Below are 19137 nucleotides of genomic sequence, written 5' to 3'. Positions count from 1 at the left end.
CGATTCGTATAATGTTTTTTCTTACATACTTTGTTTTAGATTAATTTTGCATAATGTCTACTAGAAAGGAGTTAAATGCATCATTAGAACAAACAAAACCATGCCACAAAAGTTACTGCATTAAAAATTAAAACAAAACGAAAATTATGCCTAGCAAATGTCATGCGAATCGATTCAAATTGAACTTATCTCTACCAAAACAGGTTCCAAACTCCACTCTCTGGCATCATTGCGGGCTTGCTCTTGCAACTGGCGCCCTACTAGGTGCTGCTGGACTGAACAGAATGTCTGCCCCACTACCTCGCTCAGCGCTGGACAAGAGGCCACCCTGTGTTACTCAGGACTCGGCCGCTTTGCTAGCTGTCGTGTCTCAACGTAGCAGATATGCTGGAGAGGTAAGTTTAGAAAGAAATTAGTATGAAATTAGGTATTTACTTTCAAAGAAATTAAATAAAAACATTGTTAAAAGGACTTAAACAGGCACTTATTCAATATGTCTTCATCATCAGTTAAACTGGACAAATTAAATCTAAGTGACTTGACTTAAGGTTCTATGTCTCCTAGATGGGGCAGAGGACATCCACAGAGGTCCTCCATCTCGTTCGGTCTTAAGCTTCCCGCTTCACCTCGCTTCACGTCTACGTAACACAGCGTTATCAACCTTATAACGCGTTGTCGAAACTGTTTTACAGTTTGAGAACACAACTACCGTCCACGCATTTTTTGCACGAAATTCAGTTAGGTTATCTATTCGAATTCTTTATTATGTTTGATGTTTATATGTAGGTACTAGTAAAATTTGTTTTTTGATGGGGGAAAATCATCCAATGATTTCTCCTGCTTTGGGCAAGGCGTGAGGTCTGACTGTCAGACTCTTACAACCCACCCCATTCCTACTGCTGTTTTTCGAGCCGGAGCTTCAGTAAACCCATTTCGTGGTCCGCAGTTCCGGATTAGGCATCAGCCCTACTGGGCCCTATCTGTGGTGGTCTGATGGCTCTTTGAGGCGTGGGTGGAATGCGACGCGCCGTACGGACTAGTTTGGTTAGGGTCGGACGGCGAGCTACCCTTGCTATGGACTGGAGATCGTCGCGCGTTCTTCGACAACTAGAGTGTCTCGGACGACGTTTGAGAAGGCATCTTAACTCCTCACTGACGAAGCCATAATACTTTCGACAATGACCCACTGCTTTTTACCAGATCTCGGGCGCAGTGAGCGCAGAAGGCGGTGGCGAGGCGGCTCTATGGCGAGTGGGGGCGCGACTCCACACAGCATTACGGGACGCTTGCTCCAGTGGCAGCGAGACATCCCACCGCGCGGCTCTATGGCGGGCCACCGCGCTACTGGTGCACGCCCGCCACCACTCGCCGCACGCCGCGCACTCACACACCGCGCCCACTGCGCGCGCGCTGCTGCACTCTGTCGGTCAGTACTATACATTACTAGTAGACAGTGACTGGTCTACCACCGCGCTACTGGTGCACGCCCGCCACCACTCGCCGCACGCCGCGCACTCACACACCGCGCCCACTGCGCGCGCGCTGCTGCACTCTGTCGGTCAGTACTATACATTACTAGTAGACAGTGACTGGTCTACCACCGCGCTACTGGTGCACGCCCGCCACCACTCGCCGCACGCCGCGCACTCACACACCGCGCCCACTGCGCGCGCGCTGCTGCACTCTGTCGGTCAGTACTATACATTACTAGTAGACAGTGACTGGTCTACCACCGCGCTACTGGTGCACGCCCGCCACCACTCGCCGCACGCCGCGCACTCACACACCGCGCCCACTGCGCGCGCGCTGCTGCACTCTGTCGGTCAGTACTATACATTACTAGTAGACAGTGACTGGTCTACCACCGCGCTACTGGTGCACGCCCGCCACCACTCGCCGCACGCCGCGCACTCACACACCGCGCCCACTGCGCGCGCGCTGCTGCACTCTGTCGGTCAGTACTATACATTACTAGTAGACAGTGACTGGTCTACCACCGCGCTACTGGTGCACGCCCGCCACCACTCGCCGCACGCCGCGCACTCACACACCGCGCCCACTGCGCGCGCGCTGCTGCACTCTGTCGGTCAGTACTATACATTACTAGTAGACAGTGACTGGTCTACCACCGCGCTACTGGTGCACGCCCGCCACCACTCGCCGCACGCCGCGCACTCACACACCGCGCCCACTGCGCGCGCGCTGCTGCACTCTGTCGGTCAGTACTATACATTACTAGTAGACAGTGACTGGTCTACCACCGCGCTACTGGTGCACGCCCGCCACCACTCGCCGCACGCCGCGCACTCACACACCGCGCCCACTGCGCGCGCGCTGCTGCACTCTGTCGGTCAGTACTATACATTACTAGTAGACAGTGACTGGTCTACCACCGCGCTACTGGTGCACGCCCGCCACCACTCGCCGCACGCCGCGCACTCACACACCGCGCCCACTGCGCGCGCTGCTGCACTCTGTCGGTCAGTACTATACATTACTAGTAGACAGTGACTGGTCTACCACCGCGCTACTGGTGCACGCCCGCCACCACTCGCCGCACGCCGCGCACTCACACACCGCGCCCACTGCGCGCGCGCTGCTGCACTCTGTCGGTCAGTACTATACATTACTAGTAGACAGTGACTGGTCTACCACCGCGCTACTGGTGCACGCCCGCCACCACTCGCCGCACGCCGCGCACTCACACACCGCGCCCACTGCGCGCGCGCTGCTGCACTCTGTCGGTCAGTACTATACATTACTAGTAGACAGTGACTGGTCTACCACCGCGCTACTGGTGCACGCCCGCCACCACTCGCCGCACGCCGCGCACTCACACACCGCGCCCACTGCGCGCGCGCTGCTGCACTCTGTCGGTCAGTACTATACATTACTAGTAGACAGTGACTGGTCTACCACCGCGCTACTGGTGCACGCCCGCCACCACTCGCCGCACGCCGCGCACTCACACACCGCGCCCACTGCGCGCGCGCTGCTGCACTCTGTCGGTCAGTACTATACATTACTAGTAGACAGTGACTGGTCTACCACCGCGCTACTGGTGCACGCCCGCCACCACTCGCCGCACGCCGCGCACTCACACACCGCGCCCACTGCGCGCGCGCTGCTGCACTCTGTCGGTCAGTACTATACATTACTAGTAGACAGTGACTGGTCTACCACCGCGCTACTGGTGCACGCCCGCCACCACTCGCCGCACGCCGCGCACTCACACACCGCGCCCACTGCGCGCGCGCTGCTGCACTCTGTCGGTCAGTACTATACATTACTAGTAGACAGTGACTGGTCTACCACCGCGCTACTGGTGCACGCCCGCCACCACTCGCCGCACGCCGCGCACTCACACACCGCGCCCACTGCGCGCGCGCTGCTGCACTCTGTCGGTCAGTACTATACATTACTAGTAGACAGTGACTGGTCTACCACCGCGCTACTGGTGCACGCCCGCCACCACTCGCCGCACGCCGCGCACTCACACACCGCGCCCACTGCGCGCGCGCTGCTGCACTCTGTCGGTCAGTACTATACATTACTAGTAGACAGTGACTGGTCTACCACCGCGCTACTGGTGCACGCCCGCCACCACTCGCCGCACGCCGCGCACTCACACACCGCGCCCACTGCGCGCGCGCTGCTGCACTCTGTCGGTCAGTACTATACATTACTAGTAGACAGTGACTGGTCTACCACCGCGCTACTGGTGCACGCCCGCCACCACTCGCCGCACGCCGCGCACTCACACACCGCGCCCACTGCGCGCGCGCTGCTGCACTCTGTCGGTCAGTACTATACATTACTAGTAGACAGTGACTGGTCTACCACCGCGCTACTGGTGCACGCCCGCCACCACTCGCCGCACGCCGCGCACTCACACACCGCGCCCACTGCGCGCGCGCTGCTGCACTCTGTCGGTCAGTACTATACATTACTAGTAGACAGTGACTGGTCTACCACCGCGCTACTGGTGCACGCCCGCCACCACTCGCCGCACGCCGCGCACTCACACACCGCGCCCACTGCGCGCGCGCTGCTGCACTCTGTCGGTCAGTACTATACATTACTAGTAGACAGTGACTGGTCTACCACCGCGCTACTGGTGCACGCCCGCCACCACTCGCCGCACGCCGCGCACTCACACACCGCGCCCACTGCGCGCGCGCTGCTGCACTCTGTCGGTCAGTACTATACATTACTAGTAGACAGTGACTGGTCTACCACCGCGCTACTGGTGCACGCCCGCCACCACTCGCCGCACGCCGCGCACTCACACACCGCGCCCACTGCGCGCGCGCTGCTGCACTCTGTCGGTCAGTACTATACATTACTAGTAGACAGTGACTGGTCTACCACCGCGCTACTGGTGCACGCCCGCCACCACTCGCCGCACGCCGCGCACTCACACACCGCGCCCACTGCGCGCGCGCTGCTGCACTCTGTCGGTCAGTACTATACATTACTAGTAGACAGTGACTGGTCTACCACCGCGCTACTGGTGCACGCCCGCCACCACTCGCCGCACGCCGCGCACTCACACACCGCGCCCACTGCGCGCGCGCTGCTGCACTCTGTCGGTCAGTACTATACATTACTAGTAGACAGTGACTGGTCTACCACCGCGCTACTGGTGCACGCCCGCCACCACTCGCCGCACGCCGCGCACTCACACACCGCGCCCACTGCGCGCGCGCTGCTGCACTCTGTCGGTCAGTACTATACATTACTAGTAGACAGTGACTGGTCTACCACCGCGCTACTGGTGCACGCCCGCCACCACTCGCCGCACGCCGCGCACTCACACACCGCGCCCACTGCGCGCGCGCTGCTGCACTCTGTCGGTCAGTACTATACATTACTAGTAGACAGTGACTGGTCTACCACCGCGCTACTGGTGCACGCCCGCCACCACTCGCCGCACGCCGCGCACTCACACACCGCGCCCACTGCGCGCGCGCTGCTGCACTCTGTCGGTCAGTACTATACATTACTAGTAGACAGTGACTGGTCTACCACCGCGCTACTGGTGCACGCCCGCCACCACTCGCCGCACGCCGCGCACTCACACACCGCGCCCACTGCGCGCGCGCTGCTGCACTCTGTCGGTCAGTACTATACATTACTAGTAGACAGTGACTGGTCTACCACCGCGCTACTGGTGCACGCCCGCCACCACTCGCCGCACGCCGCGCACTCACACACCGCGCCCACTGCGCGCGCGCTGCTGCACTCTGTCGGTCAGTACTATACATTACTAGTAGACAGTGACTGGTCTACCACCGCGCTACTGGTGCACGCCCGCCACCACTCGCCGCACGCCGCGCACTCACACACCGCGCCCACTGCGCGCGCGCTGCTGCACTCTGTCGGTCAGTACTATACATTACTAGTAGACAGTGACTGGTCTACCACCGCGCTACTGGTGCACGCCCGCCACCACTCGCCGCACGCCGCGCACTCACACACCGCGCCCACTGCGCGCGCGCTGCTGCACTCTGTCGGTCAGTACTATACATTACTAGTAGACAGTGACTGGTCTACCACCGCGCTACTGGTGCACGCCCGCCACCACTCGCCGCACGCCGCGCACTCACACACCGCGCCCACTGCGCGCGCGCTGCTGCACTCTGTCGGTCAGTACTATACATTACTAGTAGACAGTGACTGGTCTACCACCGCGCTACTGGTGCACGCCCGCCACCACTCGCCGCACGCCGCGCACTCACACACCGCGCCCACTGCGCGCGCGCTGCTGCACTCTGTCGGTCAGTACTATACATTACTAGTAGACAGTGACTGGTCTACCACCGCGCTACTGGTGCACGCCCGCCACCACTCGCCGCACGCCGCGCACTCACACACCGCGCCCACTGCGCGCGCGCTGCTGCACTCTGTCGGTCAGTACTATACATTACTAGTAGACAGTGACTGGTCTACCACCGCGCTACTGGTGCACGCCCGCCACCACTCGCCGCACGCCGCGCACTCACACACCGCGCCCACTGCGCGCGCGCTGCTGCACTCTGTCGGTCAGTACTATACATTACTAGTAGACAGTGACTGGTCTACCACCGCGCTACTGGTGCACGCCCGCCACCACTCGCCGCACGCCGCGCACTCACACACCGCGCCCACTGCGCGCGCGCTGCTGCACTCTGTCGGTCAGTACTATACATTACTAGTAGACAGTGACTGGTCTACCACCGCGCTACTGGTGCACGCCCGCCACCACTCGCCGCACGCCGCGCACTCACACACCGCGCCCACTGCGCGCGCGCTGCTGCACTCTGTCGGTCAGTACTATACATTACTAGTAGACAGTGACTGGTCTACCACCGCGCTACTACAAACCCGCGACGACTACACATAGAGCTATGCAAAACAAGTATAAGCTGACCGTTGAATATGGAGAAAGGTCATACAAAGCGAGACCACGGTAAACTGGTTAATTATACCTCATCTATACAACCAACTATACCAAAACCCTTTCTTTATCCCCAGCATGGTCTCAAGTGGACATCTTCACGGAAGACGCAGTGACCACGGCCGTGGAGTGCTGGCAGTGGCTGACCACCTCCCGGCCAGATCTGGAGATCCGTCTCATGCAGGAGATCTTCGCAGCCTGGCAGAGCACCGTCGACAGGAGGATGGGGCTGTTCTCTAAGCAGTGCGAGGAGATTAGCCCTTTGGCTGCTCATGAAGGTTGGTATCTCATACTGATATGGTTCTTCGTGAAATGGATAGATATCAAATACAAGGATTTTATATTGAAAGCGGTCGTTAATTTTGGACGTAAATTAAAAGTCTAAAGACATGAACATTCATAATATCCTTTAATTGATCGAACATTTAATGTATCGATGCATCGAGTTTTAAAACACTAGTAGGTTGACAATCCAAATTAAAACAAATGACATTAATTTTTTGAGTAGTAACTTATTAATTTTATAGAACTTAACGAAATTTTGAAGAACTTTGTACATTTCACGGTGTCATCTGTGGTTTTTATTTTTGTCTATTAGTGTTTTTTATTTTGATGCAGAAATGTGTATTCTTTCGGTGTGTACCGTAAGCGAATTATGTCGTGTTGGCTATACCTATCTTGTATAATTCATAAGTGGAAACTTGTAATTGGCCTTATTTCACTTATTGTCAAATAACTAAAAGATGTATTAGCTGTAAGTTTTCTTAAAAGCAATAAAATAAAATAAAATAAAAATTTAACACGTGACACAAATGACTGCCTCGTTGAGCGAGTGGTCATAAGTGCGACTCGGGTTCGGTTTCCGGGTCGGGCAAAGTAATGTTGGGCTGTTTCGGATTTTCGAAAATTTCTCAGTAGTAGCACGGAATCTGGAATTGTGCCTAGTATATGGTAATAGGCTAACCCCCTATTACATGGGTCTTATAACATAAATGGTGAAAAGTGGGTATACGTTATACAGTGGCATTACGTGCCGTAATGTGCAACCTATGCTGTGTTAAAATTTCCTCTAATAAATATCCGTATGATGTAAGAATCCTTAAAATTACATTTCTTCAACAGGTGCTAAACTAGAGCCCCGTCCCCCATTCGTGGCTCCACACGCTGTGTGGGTTCGATACTTGTGTGAGGTCGCAGAGACCGCCAAGTACAACAGCTTGGAGAAGGTGGAAATGCTGGCGAGTTTGTTACATAGGTATGTAAATAAAATGGAAATTAAATAATAAATCACGGTTTACTCACGTATGTTAATGGAGAAAAGCTCTACTAGTTTCGGTTTACAGAGGGACTGCATAATGAGCAGCGTGCGCAGACGCGGCGACGTCTCGCAGCCTACTGGAAAAAATCGTGGTTTAATCACGTAGTAGGTAGAGCTCTTCTCTATTAATATACTTACATAATATATATCTCATAAAAGGTATTAAATAAAATTTCTACCTTCAATGGGCGTTGAATTCAATTGTTTCATGACCAAATGTTTAGTTTATCTACTTTTGTGATGTTTTGTTTTTCAGATCTCTACCAATTACCGTGGGAGATGTGAGAGATCACATCAACAGACACGTTGAAGCGGTTGGCGTTCGATTTAAGTGAGTCCGGCTTAATGATTTTACAAATTAATATTCATAACTGTTTGAAGAGGTAATACTAGTTTCTAACCACGACTGTGTTAATGAATAAGTATTTTTGTAGCAATAATAATTATAGTTGTGTTTAATTGTATAGTGTGTGACATAGACAATATAAATATTGATTAGACTAAACCAAAAAAAAAAATGATGACAAGGGTACGGACTAAAAGTGCGTGGAATCCAAATATATATAGAAAAAGAAAACTCAGGCGTTTGTCGTGCAATGTTTATTATGATTGAGTCCTCGGCGTACCTCGTCAAGTACACAAAGGGCCATAAAACATTATTTTTTAAACCATTAATTGCGAGAATTTTATTACAAAGATACACAATAACTTTTGTATCTCCCCCCAGACTCCTGTCGTGCGGGCTGTCCCTCCTCCAAGGCGACATCCTCCCCCGCTCCATAGCGCGCAACATCCTCCGCGAGCGAGTCTACGCAGCCTGCCTCGACTACTTCTGCCGGGGTCTCATGTGCCCCGCCAAGAGTTCCAGCGCTCTAAGAGAAGATATCATCTCCCTCATCAAGTTCTGGCAACTGATGCATTCTGATAAGAAGTATTTGAAGAGCAGTGATATTGGAGGTGAGGATTTCAGAGGGATTATTTATTTGTTTGGACTGGGATGAAGAGTTAATCGAAAAAGAAATCTATTTGAGTACCCAAAGACAACGATGTTTTTAACTAATTTAGTTAATGTTTAACCTTAGTTGAGTACTTTATAACTAATTAAAGAGAAATTTGTATAGACAATTTGATACGAAAAAATTACTTGTTCAAAAACAATACCCTTCCTACAGTCGGGTAAAAATTCATAGAAATATATTGTTTCCGATGTTAAATCCCCTTAAAAACCTACTATATTACATTTTTGAACATATGTCATTGGCTTAAAAAAACAGTTTGATTGAAAATGACTTACATCCAAAATATGTAGTTACAAAATACAGGCACGCAATTTATGTGTTGAATATATTGTTATTGTATCTTAACAATTATAATAAGTTATTAACCAATGTCGTATTGCAGGAGAATTCGAGCTGATGGGTCCGAGCAGTCAACAGAGTATTTACACGTCGAACTCTCCGATCGACAACCGTTCGTCTGTTAATAGCGATATAGGCAGCCGGCAGACTACGGGCTGGATTAATACGGTAATACATAATTTTGTTCTATTGTCTTTACTACCCAATAGTATTGTAAATCAGAAAGCTATTTTTTTTTGTGAAACGCCAGAGGCGTTACATTGCGTTGCCGGCTTTTTGGGGGTTAGGAATTTAAGAGTTCGGGAATTGGGGATTGGGAAGATTGGAAAGGGCAGAATTGGGCCTCCGGTAACCTCACTCACACAACGAAACACAATGCAAGTGTTGTTTTGCGTCGGTTTTCTGTGAGGCCGTGGTATCACTCCGGTCGAACTTAATACTTAATTTTAGGTATTTCTTTTACCTATGACACCGTAACTCTTGAATGAATCAACTAATTTCGATAAGATTTGTGTACTTCAAAACGAGCTTTAAATATGTTTTCATCACAGGTGCCCATGTCCACGACAACACTGAGCAGTGGCGCCGGCAGTATAGCGGGGAAGCGATCCAACCGCAGTGTCAAACCTCCCGCCAAACCACAGGACACGTTTGTTAAAGATTACGTCAGGAAACGGAACCTTATATTGGAACTTATGGTAAGGATATAATAATAATAAAAAATCATTGAATATATTGAAAATGTCATGTGCGCATACTAGGATGCTACAGAGCGAGGAACCAACCTCACTGCGTATCGTGAAATAATAAATCATTGTATACTTAAGTATATCGGCAAACCCAATAGGATGAACATCTGGACATTGTCTATTAGTTAACATTTTGGTGCGTTCAGTATATTGATCGAACACGAAACGAGAGTGCGTTTGGCGCTGTGATTGGCCCGCGTGATTTCCACGGTTTTGCAGAAAATTCAGGAAAAAATTCAAGAGAAAAGCAGGAAAACAGAGAAAATCTTTGGTGGCGAAACGGAGTTCGCCGGGTTTGCTAGTATGTCATATATTGTTAGGATTATAAAACGAGGACTATTACATAAAGCAGTAACAATGAATCAAATTATATATTATTTTCTGTTTAGGCAGTGGAGATAGAGTTCCTAGTGACATGGCACAACCCGCACGGTCGGCCGGAGCAGGCGGTGCCGGGCGAGGACAACATCACGACGTGGCGCTCCAAGCCCAACACGGACCGCACGTGGCGCGACTACGCCAAGCTCGCATGGGACATCAGCCCCACGCTCGCTGTCTTCCTGCCCGAGAGGTAACATACTAATCGCCGTACTTTAGAGTAACTTGACCCAGTCCTGCACGTGGCGCGACTACGCCAAGCTCGCATGGGACATCAGCCCCACGCTCGCTGTCTTCCTGCCCGAGAGGTAACATACTAATCGCCGTACTTTAGAGTAACTTGACCCAGTCCTGCACGTGGCGCGACTACGCCAAGCTCGCATGGGACATCAGCCCCACGCTCGCTGTCTTCCTGCCCGAGAGGTAACATACTAATCGCCGTACTTTAGAGTAACTTGACCCAGTCCTGCACGTGGCGCGACTACGCCAAGCTCGCATGGGACATCAGCCCCACGCTCGCTGTCTTCCTGCCCGAGAGGTAACATACTAATCGCCGTACTTTAGAGTAACTTGACCCAGTCCTGCACGTGGCGCGACTACGCCAAGCTCGCATGGGACATCAGCCCCACGCTCGCTGTCTTCCTGCCCGAGAGGTAACATACTAATCGCCGTACTTTAGAGTAACTTGACCCAGTCCTGCACGTGGCGCGACTACGCCAAGCTCGCATGGGACATCAGCCCCACGCTCGCTGTCTTCCTGCCCGAGAGGTAACATACTAATCGCCGTACTTTAGAGTAACTTGACCCAGTCCTGCACGTGGCGCGACTACGCCAAGCTCGCATGGGACATCAGCCCCACGCTCGCTGTCTTCCTGCCCGAGAGGTAACATACTAATCGCCGTACTTTAGAGTAACTTGACCCAGTCCTGCACGTGGCGCGACTACGCCAAGCTCGCATGGGACATCAGCCCCACGCTCGCTGTCTTCCTGCCCGAGAGGTAACATACTAATCGCCGTACTTTAGAGTAACTTGACCCAGTCCTGCACGTGGCGCGACTACGCCAAGCTCGCATGGGACATCAGCCCCACGCTCGCTGTCTTCCTGCCCGAGAGGTAACATACTAATCGCCGTACTTTAGAGTAACTTGACCCAGTCCTGCACGTGGCGCGACTACGCCAAGCTCGCATGGGACATCAGCCCCACGCTCGCTGTCTTCCTGCCCGAGAGGTAACATACTAATCGCCGTACTTTAGAGTAACTTGACCCAGTCCTGCACGTGGCGCGACTACGCCAAGCTCGCATGGGACATCAGCCCCACGCTCGCTGTCTTCCTGCCCGAGAGGTAACATACTAATCGCCGTACTTTAGAGTAACTTGACCCAGTCCTGCACGTGGCGCGACTACGCCAAGCTCGCATGGGACATCAGCCCCACGCTCGCTGTCTTCCTGCCCGAGAGGTAACATACTAATCGCCGTACTTTAGAGTAACTTGACCCAGTCCTGCACGTGGCGCGACTACGCCAAGCTCGCATGGGACATCAGCCCCACGCTCGCTGTCTTCCTGCCCGAGAGGTAACATACTAATCGCCGTACTTTAGAGTAACTTGACCCAGTCCTGCACGTGGCGCGACTACGCCAAGCTCGCATGGGACATCAGCCCCACGCTCGCTGTCTTCCTGCCCGAGAGGTAACATACTAATCGCCGTACTTTAGAGTAACTTGACCCAGTCCTGCACGTGGCGCGACTACGCCAAGCTCGCATGGGACATCAGCCCCACGCTCGCTGTCTTCCTGCCCGAGAGGTAACATACTAATCGCCGTACTTTAGAGTAACTTGACCCAGTCCTGCACGTGGCGCGACTACGCCAAGCTCGCATGGGACATCAGCCCCACGCTCGCTGTCTTCCTGCCCGAGAGGTAACATACTAATCGCCGTACTTTAGAGTAACTTGACCCAGTCCTGCACGTGGCGCGACTACGCCAAGCTCGCATGGGACATCAGCCCCACGCTCGCTGTCTTCCTGCCCGAGAGGTAACATACTAATCGCCGTACTTTAGAGTAACTTGACCCAGTCCTGCACGTGGCGCGACTACGCCAAGCTCGCATGGGACATCAGCCCCACGCTCGCTGTCTTCCTGCCCGAGAGGTAACATACTAATCGCCGTACTTTAGAGTAACTTGACCCAGTCCTGCACGTGGCGCGACTACGCCAAGCTCGCATGGGACATCAGCCCCACGCTCGCTGTCTTCCTGCCCGAGAGGTAACATACTAATCGCCGTACTTTAGAGTAACTTGACCCAGTCCTGCACGTGGCGCGACTACGCCAAGCTCGCATGGGACATCAGCCCCACGCTCGCTGTCTTCCTGCCCGAGAGGTAACATACTAATCGCCGTACTTTAGAGTAACTTGACCCAGTCCTGCACGTGGCGCGACTACGCCAAGCTCGCATGGGACATCAGCCCCACGCTCGCTGTCTTCCTGCCCGAGAGGTAACATACTAATCGCCGTACTTTAGAGTAACTTGACCCAGTCCTGCACGTGGCGCGACTACGCCAAGCTCGCATGGGACATCAGCCCCACGCTCGCTGTCTTCCTGCCCGAGAGGTAACATACTAATCGCCGTACTTTAGAGTAACTTGACCCAGTCCTGCACGTGGCGCGACTACGCCAAGCTCGCATGGGACATCAGCCCCACGCTCGCTGTCTTCCTGCCCGAGAGGTAACATACTAATCGCCGTACTTTAGAGTAACTTGACCCAGTCCTGCACGTGGCGCGACTACGCCAAGCTCGCATGGGACATCAGCCCCACGCTCGCTGTCTTCCTGCCCGAGAGGTAACATACTAATCGCCGTACTTTAGAGTAACTTGACCCAGTCCTGCACGTGGCGCGACTACGCCAAGCTCGCATGGGACATCAGCCCCACGCTCGCTGTCTTCCTGCCCGAGAGGTAACATACTAATCGCCGTACTTTAGAGTAACTTGACCCAGTCCTGCACGTGGCGCGACTACGCCAAGCTCGCATGGGACATCAGCCCCACGCTCGCTGTCTTCCTGCCCGAGAGGTAACATACTAATCGCCGTACTTTAGAGTAACTTGACCCAGTCCTGCACGTGGCGCGACTACGCCAAGCTCGCATGGGACATCAGCCCCACGCTCGCTGTCTTCCTGCCCGAGAGGTAACATACTAATCGCCGTACTTTAGAGTAACTTGACCCAGTCCTGCACGTGGCGCGACTACGCCAAGCTCGCATGGGACATCAGCCCCACGCTCGCTGTCTTCCTGCCCGAGAGGTAACATACTAATCGCCGTACTTTAGAGTAACTTGACCCAGTCCTGCACGTGGCGCGACTACGCCAAGCTCGCATGGGACATCAGCCCCACGCTCGCTGTCTTCCTGCCCGAGAGGTAACATACTAATCGCCGTACTTTAGAGTAACTTGACCCAGTCCTGCACGTGGCGCGACTACGCCAAGCTCGCATGGGACATCAGCCCCACGCTCGCTGTCTTCCTGCCCGAGAGGTAACATACTAATCGCCGTACTTTAGAGTAACTTGACCCAGTCCTGCACGTGGCGCGACTACGCCAAGCTCGCATGGGACATCAGCCCCACGCTCGCTGTCTTCCTGCCCGAGAGGTAACATACTAATCGCCGTACTTTAGAGTAACTTGACCCAGTCCTGCACGTGGCGCGACTACGCCAAGCTCGCCTGGGACATCAGCCCCACGCTCGCTGTCTTCCTGCCCGAAAGGTAAGGCACTCTAACTCAAAGTAGTTCAATTGATTGTTTACAGGCGTCAAAATCAGATTGTCCGTCAATGAAGCTAGATGCTCATTCCAATTTGTACTTTCGGATAGAGAAAAATGAGCAAAACCCCGTTTTTACTCTCTTAAATAAATGTTTCCACACATTTAGACGCAACAAGCTTTCTAGATGGAAAGCTACATAGACTAGGTTTTTTTCTTTACTACGCAGAAGCGTCTATATCCTAGTTTATATCACTCTTCAGCCTCCTAAAAAATAAGAATAAAAACGCTGTTTTACCTCGAAAAAGAGTCTAGAATCACTTCCGCATTTATCTCAACTGACTTTTTAATCAATTCTTTTAAATAAATCGCCATTCTGTAAAATTATTGGTAATCTATGTTACTCTCTGAATACTCTTTATTCCTGCATCCCCAATAAACTGAACCTTTTTTAAAAAAGATATATTATTAATTATATATAGTGATTTTGCTGCTATTAACAAACGTATCGTAGTGCTCTAGACATAAAGTTCAAATTCCTTCCTTTCAGATTGAAGAACGAAGGCATAATATTGGAAATACGTCGCAAGGTACAAGCGCAGCCTACAGCCGTGTGTCACGTGCCACAAGCACTGAAATATCTGGTCACTACTGAAACATTGCTGAACGATGCTCATGAGGTATGTACCTTAATAGCGTTGTAACAGAGTTGGTTTTTGTTATTTAATAGCTAGTTTTGTATCTTATTTTATTGGAATTGATTTGTACGAACGTGACTTGATATGTTCTTGTTATGGAACAAATGTGAGGCCAATTGGACGCATTACGGCTGATGACGATATCTATACACTGCTGAACAAAAGTATTTAATTTACCAGAAGGAAGTTAATATCACGTCTAGCAGGTGAAACGCTTGAAAATTGTAGATTAGGATTTTCACCTGTGTCGTGGATGCATTTACAAACATACATATGAAACCCATACCCGGAATAATAATCAGTGGATCACACAAAGAGTTGTTCGTGCGGGAATCGAACCTGCGATATATTGGACGCCAGCCAGGTCCCAGCCACCGCGCCAACTTTGCTTTTCTTAGACATAATTTGATTCAATGACAATCTACGCGATTATATCATGACTATACATTGATGTTATGTATTTTTTTACCAGCTATGTTATTTACCATTCCAGCTAGTCCACATGATAACCTGGGCGCGAGTGAGTCCAGTGGAGGCCCTCTCGTACTTCAGTCGCCAGTACCCCCCGCACCCCCTGTCGGCGCAGGCCGCCGTCAACACCCTCACGTCATACCCCTCTTCCGCTGTTTTACTGTACATACCTCAGCTGGTACAGGCTTTGAGACATGACACGGTGAGTTTGTGACTTTATTGTTAGTGTTATAAGGTTGGTTTTTGGTTGTATCTTTTTGAGTATGAAATAAATTGGTTTCATTACGATGCAAAGTGTGTACAGCATTTGTTTTGTTATTCTTTATATGATCAAAATTATTTTTAGTTTCACAACTATTTTTAGTCTAAATTACTTATAATAAGGTTCAATTTGCATTTACAATTCCTCTTAATTGAATGAATCTGAGTGACTAACTTTCAACCTTAACCCGTTACATTTAAAGTACAATTTAGCATGTTTACTTTCTAGATGGGTTACGTAGCAGAATTAATAAAGTCTTTAGCGAAGAAGTCACAAGTGGTTGCTCACCAACTAATATGGAATATGCATACGAACTTGTATACGGATGAAGAAATGCACAACAAAGATCGTAAGTAACGCTTGCTTGTCAATCGATTATCAACTCTATTCTCATTCCTCTTCGTCTTTCTTTTTAATGAAACGTTTGCCTCATGGTTTGCGGACTATCACAAACTGTAGGGATGATAACGTGAATATTTGTTTTGTGCGGAAATTAAACCAAAGATCAGTACTCTTAGTTCGAGGTTTTACGTTTAACGAAATCGAAACAATAACGCGTTTGGCGCTCTGATTGGCCGGCTCAAATTAATCAACCAATCAAAATGATTGGTTGTTTTTTTCGCACCAGCCAATCAAACCGCCGCGTTTTCGTTAAACGTAAAGCAAAGTCATACTAAGGGTACTAATAGAAAACGTGAGAAAAACCGTTTAACCAACTGGTAATTCCTCCGGTGTTTCGGGTATCCATGGTCAGCTTCGATAGCTTACCATCCGTGATCCGTCCGCTCCAATCTTTTACTCGTACTTTCCATTTAGACAAAGCCATAACAAAACCTACAACTAACAAAAACTAACTTTATCATTCCATATACCTAACAATACTAACCATCCTAGCTTTAGCACTCTCATTACCCAATCCTTGTTCCAGCAGCCTTGTTCGACATCTTAGAGAGCCTTACGAAGAATATCGTGGATCGTCTATCAGGACCGGCCAAGGCTTTCTATGAAAGAGAATTCGATTTCTTCAGTCAAATCACGAACATAAGCGGAATTATCCGACCGTTCCCGAAGGGGGCCGAGAGAAAACGAGCCTGCTTGGAGGCGCTGAAAACTGTTAAGGTATGTTTTTAACACTTTTTTTAAGTTTTGGTAGTTACACTCGCTGCCTCGCGGTGGTCCAGTGGTCGCAAGTGCGACTACTGGATAAGAGGTCTCAAGGTTCGATTCTCGGTTCGGGCAAAGTATTACTAGGTTTTTTTCGGTTGCTCAGTAGTAGCACGGAGTCTGGAATGGCAGTAAGCTCACCCCCTATTACATGGGACTTATAATACATACTTATAATAATCTAGAGTGATTAGGCTCTTAATAAACCCGTGCGCCTCACCATCAACGATTACATCACTACTTAACATCAGGTGGGATTGTAGTCAAGCATTAGTTTATATCGAATAAAAAAAGGTGGGTGTATATTGTATAGCGGCATTATGTGCCGTAATGTGCTCTGCATACCCCTTCGGGGATAAAAGACGTGACTTGCGGGTTGCGGGGTGTTAATTATATTATAGACCTAATTAGAGGATTTGTTCAGTCACCTTTATTTTTGCTTTATATTGTTTATAGGTTCAGCCCGGTTGTTATCTACCTTCGAACCCAGATTCAATGGTCATAGACATCGATTACAAGAGCGGTGAGTAATAAGTATAAAATTAATATTTTACTTTACTAATTTCTCAGTAGGCGGCAATAGGCTCACCCCCTATTATATGGGACCTATAGCATAAATTGTGAAAAATGTGTACATTGTGCAGTGGCATTACGTGCCATAATGTGCACCTCTGGATACCCCTTTGGGGATAAAAGACGTGATGATATAATATTGTACTAATAATAATAAATGATACTACGTAAACAAACCAGACAAAAATTCTATAATTTTAAAATTATGTGATTTAGCAAATTAAGTTAAAACATTACCTTTTTTAGGTACACCTATGCAGAGTGCGGCTAAAGCTCCTTACTTAGCAAGGTTCAGGGTTCGAAAGTACGGCATAGATGAGATGGAAGCTATAGCCATGGCGATATCCGCGGGTGAAGATCCACCGACGGTAAGAACATTATTTATTTACAGTTAAATTCTCGACTAGTTTCAAGCTACGCCGGGGCCCATAGTATCTATGAACTGTATTTTGCGGCAATCGACTCTGCCAGCGTCGCGTCGTATAGCTACTGCCGTGTAAACCATATTCTTTTTATTTTACCGTGGTACCTTTATTATTTTATTAGTATACAATACCCTTGGTAGGAGTTCGCTTAACGTTTAAAAGGTAATCGAAACAAGAGCGCGTTCGGCTCTGTATACCTTTACTATAAGTTTGAACCAATAGTATTTTGTCGATACTCGCTAGCGGCGACGTAATTTTTTTGTATGGCAAAATTAGTTTCATAGGTGACCGACACCCGACCGACCGACTATTGACAAATACTATTGGTTCAAATCACGGCAGAGGTACTGATTGATTAGTTCATTGGACCCAGCCAATCAGAGCGCCGAACGCGCTTTCGTTTCTATTTCATTAAACGTAAAGCAAACTCGTACTAAGGGTACTTAAAACTAGAATCCTATTTGAATATATTTTGTTCTAAACAGAGTCTACTAAAATATTTTAACATCAGTCATCGTCGGTCTACAGCGGAGTTTGTAAGTGGATCGAGTATGAGTGTGATAAATGTCATTACCCTAGTAATTATCTATTTAACAGGCATGTAGGTACACCTCTGCCTACCCCTCTCGAGTATGGTTTTCGTTGGTTCGTCTCGTTGCACGTATTTATGCAAGGTTTTGTATGTATGTGCATGGAAAAGATGCAAGTGTGGGATAAGTACCTATTGAAGCTACTAAATTAATTATAATGTTTTTCAGCTTACTTACGTAATTATTTAATGAGGAAATCGACTAGTTTCAAGCAATGTTATACATAAAGGCTCTTATTCTTGAGCAGCATCCTGCGATTAGAAACTAGACGAGTTCCTCGTCAAATAATCACATGGGTTAGCCGAAAAACATAATGATTTAAACTCCAATTGACAACGTTTCCTAATTTCTGTACATAGGTACTAACTTACTATTACAGGCAATTGTATGTTTGATATACTTTGATGTTATAGAGCGATTCGAATATTTACGAATCTGTGGTTTTAAAAAAATCGGATAAACTGTTTCATTTATTAACTTTTAAAGAACCATTCTCTAAAATTTGTACATAATAATATAATAGTAATCGCTGTGCTCTATAACTGTTGAGCAAACCTGTTTTTCAAAAGCAATCACAGTAACTACACTTATAGTGAAAGATTTTTTTTTTACAAGACGATCATTATTATCATCTTTCTCAATAACCCTTTACCCAACAGGAGGACGGCAAAGACAGGTTCACTGGTATAGCGGCGGAAGTGTGGCAGGCGGCCATCTTTAAAGTGGGCGATGACGTCAGACAGGACATGTTGGCTCTACAAGTGATATCGCTGTTCAAGAATATATTCCAACAAGTTGGGCTGGATCTGTACCTGTTTCCCTATAAGGTCGTCGCCACTGCACCTGGGGTGAGTTTGTAGATGTACATTTTGTATAGTTATGTTTTGTTTTTGTAGAATATAAACACATATTAAGGGTTTTACGGTTGAAATTAATATTTTTTTTTTGGAGAAAAAAT

General features: G+C 49.5%; 1 protein-coding gene across 9 annotated transcripts in view; it reads left to right on the top strand.

Annotated features, from left to right (window-relative positions):
* Positions 1-19137, top strand: part of LOC118274492 (phosphatidylinositol 4-kinase alpha) — a 67522-nt gene that overhangs the window by 44839 nt on the left and 3546 nt on the right. For 5 of the 9 annotated variants that reach the window (XM_050696936.1, XM_050696935.1, XM_050696934.1 and 2 more), the window contains 16 exons: positions 204-395; positions 1201-1426; positions 6517-6717; positions 7562-7694; positions 8014-8088; positions 8485-8714; positions 9159-9283; positions 9667-9813; positions 10254-10435; positions 14547-14676; positions 15188-15367; positions 15656-15776; positions 16356-16546; positions 17048-17114; positions 17411-17532; positions 18839-19027. In XM_050696936.1, coding sequence (XP_050552893.1) covers positions 204-395; positions 1201-1426; positions 6517-6717; positions 7562-7694; positions 8014-8088; positions 8485-8714; positions 9159-9283; positions 9667-9813; positions 10254-10435; positions 14547-14676; positions 15188-15367; positions 15656-15776; positions 16356-16546; positions 17048-17114; positions 17411-17532; positions 18839-19027 — 2511 coding nt within the window. Of the gene's footprint in view, positions 1-203; positions 396-1200; positions 1559-6516; positions 6718-7561; positions 7695-8013; positions 8089-8484; positions 8715-9158; positions 9284-9666; positions 9814-10253; positions 10436-14546; positions 14677-15187; positions 15368-15655; positions 15777-16355; positions 16547-17047; positions 17115-17410; positions 17533-18838; positions 19028-19137 lie in introns of all 9 variants that reach the window. The other 4 variants (XM_050696933.1, XM_050696939.1, XM_050696938.1 and 1 more) reach the window with 2 other exon arrangements.

This window comes from Spodoptera frugiperda, chromosome 11, assembly GCF_023101765.2.
Source record: "Spodoptera frugiperda isolate SF20-4 chromosome 11, AGI-APGP_CSIRO_Sfru_2.0, whole genome shotgun sequence".
NCBI classification, from domain to species: domain Eukaryota; kingdom Metazoa; phylum Arthropoda; class Insecta; order Lepidoptera; family Noctuidae; genus Spodoptera; species Spodoptera frugiperda.
This window is presented reverse-complemented; position numbering and strand designations above follow the sequence as displayed.